The 5,384-nt window shown below is 38.2% G+C and overlaps 1 protein-coding gene across 1 annotated transcript in view; it reads right to left on the reverse strand.

Moving 5' to 3' along the window:
- LOC107622406 (spermidine-binding periplasmic protein SpuE) overlaps positions 1-2,973 on the reverse strand; it is a 4,479-nt gene extending 1,506 nt beyond the window's left edge. The window contains exons 1-6 of the mRNA XM_016324284.2: positions 2,450-2,973; positions 2,219-2,364; positions 1,360-1,608; positions 1,012-1,146; positions 756-938; positions 173-360 (exon numbers count right to left, since the gene is read on the reverse strand). Coding sequence (XP_016179770.1) covers positions 173-360; positions 756-938; positions 1,012-1,146; positions 1,360-1,608; positions 2,219-2,364; positions 2,450-2,816 — 1,268 coding nt within the window. The 5' untranslated portion in view covers positions 2,817-2,973. The remainder of the gene's footprint in view (positions 1-172; positions 361-755; positions 939-1,011; positions 1,147-1,359; positions 1,609-2,218; positions 2,365-2,449) is intronic.

The following is a 5,384-nucleotide window of genomic DNA, read 5'->3' on the forward strand; positions in this document are numbered from 1 at the left end:
TAGAAAAGTGGGAAACAAAAAAGAAGGATAACAAAAGAAAAACAAGATCATATATTCCTAGTGACCTATTGTCTAATGGGAAATAAAGTTCATGATTAATGATATTTTTTCGAATTAGATCAATACATCAGAATAGCATGATACATTTGCTAACAATTTTTAAGAAGATATTGGAGACAAGGCATATAAGAGACATACCCAGAGATCCGCCCATAAACTTGCTCCAGACTTTGGAACAATAACTGCAACATCAGACATGCGCTTAGCAACAGGGATAACATCACTACTCCATCCAACAGCTACCCACACGTCTCCAACTCCAAAAGCTTTTAGGTAGTTTACACTATCAAACAATCGGACCTACAAAGACAAGTTGTCTTCACTTAATAGATAACTTTTGAAAGAGTGGAAATTTTACACAGCATCAAAACCTCCTGATCAACAAGCCTAAAAATTAATCCTTTCCATCCCAAATTTCTTTATTGAAAGCTGAATTTGAGTACAAGGAGGCTGGTCCTCTATACTTTCTATACCTTAAGCTCAAATAGCTTTTATAAAGGCCATACTGTCCATACTCCGCAAACATTCATGGACTTTAATCTAATAACTTTTAAAAGTGCTAGTCTTAGACTATAGTAACTTTTAACTACACTGTCAAAAAAACCTTTTAACTACTAATCTGTACAGCTCTGCATCACTATCATAATCAGGATAAAAAGACAGCAAACAGTTGATTGATTATCCAGTACAGATACCTGTTTTGCAAGCAATGCCAAATTGAGCTTGACAGCATCTCTCCCACCATTGACTTCCAAGTTGATATTCTTTGCATTGTAGGAAGCCCCCATATACTTCAAAACTGCACCAACAACTTCTCTAGGAGAATCAACCATTGCAATTTTCCCTGCAAGATCAGGCCGCCACAGATCTTCCCAATCCTGTAATTGAAGTTTATATAAGCCCATAAATGCCTTGCAAGAGTTTTAACGGGTCCATTAAAAGACAACTCACCTCTATAGGAGCCAACTTATGGTTTTGAAATTTATTTGTCTTGTATGCTATTACCATGCAGCCCCATCTATACGGAGCCGCCCATATGTCACCTTTAGGATCCATTTCTCCCTCACAGTTCCTGCGTAGATATACCTGGAATTTTGTAAGAGGAACATAAAACTATACTTTCAAGAGATTTACTTATGGAATAAAGGTACTCAGAAATTTTTATTTATGATTGCAGAATCATTATTTCACACTACAAAGCTCAGAAAACAAAAAGTTTGCCTTCTAAAGAATAACTTTGCACAACAAGTCAAGGGTGGCACAGCATGATTTAATAAGAAACAGATAATTTATTGTTACCTTCCATTTCTCATCTAAGCCTTTAAACCAATCCTGATCTTCTACATCCCTTATTGGCTCAATTATAGCTTTTTTAATGGCAAATTTAAGCCATGAATCACCAATTCCAACAATATCTGCTGCCAAAGCAGAGGCAGGCCCGAGATTTCCTTTAGTAAAAGGAATTGATAGCTCAGAAAAGATACCATCAAGACTGGCATGATACTTCACATTAAACTTTAATCTCTTTCCTTGAGAATTTATGAAGTCCTATGAATGAAGAGGAAAAAAATGACACTACAGAGTAAGTTATTGACATCCAGTATAAACAACTATGAATTATTTGAAATGAAAAGAAAGAACAGAAGGAAACTTCATCACGAACTAGTACATTCTCAGCAGTCAGAAGATGAACTGTAAATTGAATATAGGAATGTTTTAGAGAAACATCCTCTAAAGATACAAGTGTTAGACAACACCTTGGTCCTTGCCTCCTTGGAACCTTTTGTTTTTCTTTTCCAAAAATTTTTCCCCTTATTTATGCAAAAAGGTCATGCAATGAATCATTCTCCATCAAAATGACAGAGATTAGCGTAGAAAATGAGATCCCTAATTCAGAGATTAATCCATGAGTTATATATCGAGGGACCGAAGCAATGAGACTTTGTATGTTTGCGGGGCATAATTGAATAAAAAGTATTTGGAGGACCAAGGTAAAGTAATAACAAACAGGGATTCAAACAGGGATTCAAACACTGCATTATTTGGGGAGTAAAGTAAAGTAATAACAAACAGGGATTCAAACAGAAATGTTGTTCTGAGGAAGCAGCAATGGAGATAAAGGAAAGCAAAACAGAGAATAGGCACAGAAAGGCCAGACCTTGATCCACGAAGGAGGCAGAGAACCGCGTAGAGCAACAACTTTCAAAGGAACAGTCAATGCAAATGTTTTGGATTTCCAAGTATTAAAAGCTGCTTCTAGTTCCACATTTTCTTCATTATCATGTTTTCCTTCATCGCCATCATCTGCAGCCGCAAAAATTGAAAATGTATGTATTAATCTATACGTATTATCTCGGGTTTCCAGAAAAGTAACTACATAAAAGAGAACCTTGAACCGTTTGGTCCTCGTTAACGGAGGAAGCAGCGGTGGCAACAGAGGGCATAGATGCCGAACAAGCTCGAACGCCGCCGAGGCAGAAGCTGAAGCAGAGAAACAGCAGCACCGAAACGGCGAGGCGCAGAGCAGCCCCCGGCAGCTGAAGAGGGGTTGTTAGTAAGGAATGACGGCAGGGGATGGCAGGGGAGGGCGATGGAAGCAGACGATGGTGAGCGGAGAATCGAAAAGCGGCATTATAAGTGACGGGAATGACGAAAAGGAAGAAACGATTGGGAGCAGAGTTAGGGTTAGGATTCGGGTGGAGATGTGAGCGGGGAGAGAGAGATGGGGGAAAGGGAGAATGCAGCAACAAAGCCATCCTTGCCTCGTAGACTCACCACTTCCCTCGCTTTCCAACTTCTTTTATCTCATTCCCATCTATTCATCTAATATCCAAAATTTACTTTGCAAAAAATACGACATTTTGAAGAGACAAGTAAACTTACTTTCCAAAATTTTATGTCTCCTAACTAAAATATGGAGAGTTAAAGAATACATAGCACATAAAGTTTTGGATAAATCTCAAACTTATTTTTAAGGTTTTTTTTGTGACTTAAAAAAAAATAAACAACAACTAAAAAAGAAAAAATAAATAAGAAACTGCTTAAGAAAGACAGTTTCGTTGAATAGTACTCTTAAACTCCTTCTAAAACAACGGAAGTTCCACTTTAGGAGAAAGGGTCCTCATTGCAGTCTTTGTCACGATATCTGCTACTGTATTTGCATCTCTCAAGATCAACCAAAGATCAGTACGCCATTTCCAAGACATGATATCTCGGATTTTTAACATCAAAGGATCAATAAACCCAGAGCAATCATGTAAATTATTGACAATAGTAAAAACCTCCACACAGTCTGTCTCACATATAATGTCTCTTTGTCCCGAGTCTCATGCTAAAAGAAAGCATCTCCAAATAGCAAACAACTCTCCTTGCAAAATGCTACGACTCTCAATTGTTCCCAAACAGCCTCGTTGTCACCTTCCCTTCCAATCTCTGCTAACACAAGCAAAACCAACTCGAGCACCATTGCCAGGATAGCTAGCATCACAATTAATCTTAAAGGTACCCACTAAGGGGGGAATCCAAGAGCCACTAATGGTGGAGGGGATAGACAGTCGTTGCAACTCAAAAATATTTCGGAGCTCCTTTTCCAAGGACAAAGCCATATCAATTACCTTGCCTGCTGTGGTCCAATGCTCGTGAGGATGAAAGATCTCGTTATTTCTCGAACGCCAAATCCACCAGAAACCAGAAAAGAATCTAAAGGGGCGCTGTTTGCCAAACTAGTTGGGCTTTTGTACAATCCCGAATACAATGTAAAACCGATTCCTGACCTGAGAAACATCGTGGACAGCTATCCGTGTGCGAAATGCCCCTCATAAAACGAAATGCGCAGTAGGAAGAGCCTTCCGAAGACATAGCCAGGCCAAAAACTAGAATTGCAATGAAGAAATGCTTGCTACAAATCTTAACAGGAACAAGAATATAACTAATTATTTCATACTTTGAAGTATGGGCATCCAAATAATAGCCTATTAGGGTTCGACTATGTTGATGACATGAATAGAATTGTATGAATTCCACAATTGCATTTTGGGGTAACGAATCTTTTCTTCTTCCTCGCTCCAACAATGTCCAACAGAGCTCACAGAAATACTCCTACCCTCATCGTTCGACGCATCTCTTCCACTCCCACACTCTCTGCTATTGCTCACGGTGGTCTGGGTTCCATACACGAAATAAGGAAAAGAGACGACCAGACTTATCTAATAAAAACGCTTGAAAACCTCAAAACGACGGCGTTTGTGTGTTGTTGATGAGAATAAATAGGCCCATGTCCTTTCCACCAAGTCACGTGGGCTTCCATCTTCCACGTAACCACTTCAGTCATCCATGTCATCCACTTGCCTACATACGTCAGTAATTTTTGTCAAATTTTTGCCGTGAAAATACGTGACAGAAGGACTGCGTTAGAAGACAGAGCACAGGATCAGGGACCGAAATAGATTGTATTTTAGGTTAAGGGTCGCGTTGTGATTCGAAGAAATGGACAGGGAACTCGTTGGTGTTTTACTCGCAAATTATCTAGTAATTCACCTGTCTTATGACACGTGTTGTCTTGTCTTCAATAATTATGTTTATGGGCCGGGGATACTTCCCTCACTTGAAACCTGAAGGGCCGAATATCACTACTGCCCATTTCAATGTCCAATTATCTCTTTTTGCCAACTAGGCACAGATCAACTTCTTAGTAGGATATGATATATCATGCTCCTACTCTCTCTTTTAACTTTTAAGTCTACCGATTGTACCAAACACCACTCACTAGCTAAGCTAGCCAGTTAACTTTAACTTACATAGCTATGCCAATAATTCCGGACCTATATATCTTTCTCATCTTCAACTTAATTATCGAATAATCAATCAATCTACTATATATTTTAATTTAAGTCTTCATTGCGCTCACTTAGTTAGTTAGTTACTTTTGCTTTCACCTTCACGAGAATGGCAAATTATTAGTTTCAAAAGATAGCCATGCATGCATGTCTATCTGAACGACGTATAATACACAATATCAAGTTTTTGTTTTGGACTTCAGATAAAAAATAGTATGTTTTGACTTTTGATATCTTGTTATTCTCCTTATTTCAATATTTCATACATAACTTGGCTCTTTTTTTATTTATTTTTATTTTTTTTTGCATTGCGACTGGCAAAAATTCATTTCTCCACTCTTTTGGACACTCCATATGTATCCACTTTTATTTCTCACTCATATTGATTCAAGCATCTATGATGCGTATTTTCACCTTGTTTTGCAAATGTAAATCCTTGGATGAATTTGGCCGAGGTGTCAATCGCTACAAAAGGAATAGATAGATAGA

Source organism: Arachis ipaensis, chromosome B10 (assembly GCF_000816755.2).
Source record: "Arachis ipaensis cultivar K30076 chromosome B10, Araip1.1, whole genome shotgun sequence".
NCBI classification, from domain to species: Eukaryota; Viridiplantae; Streptophyta; class Magnoliopsida; order Fabales; family Fabaceae; genus Arachis; species Arachis ipaensis.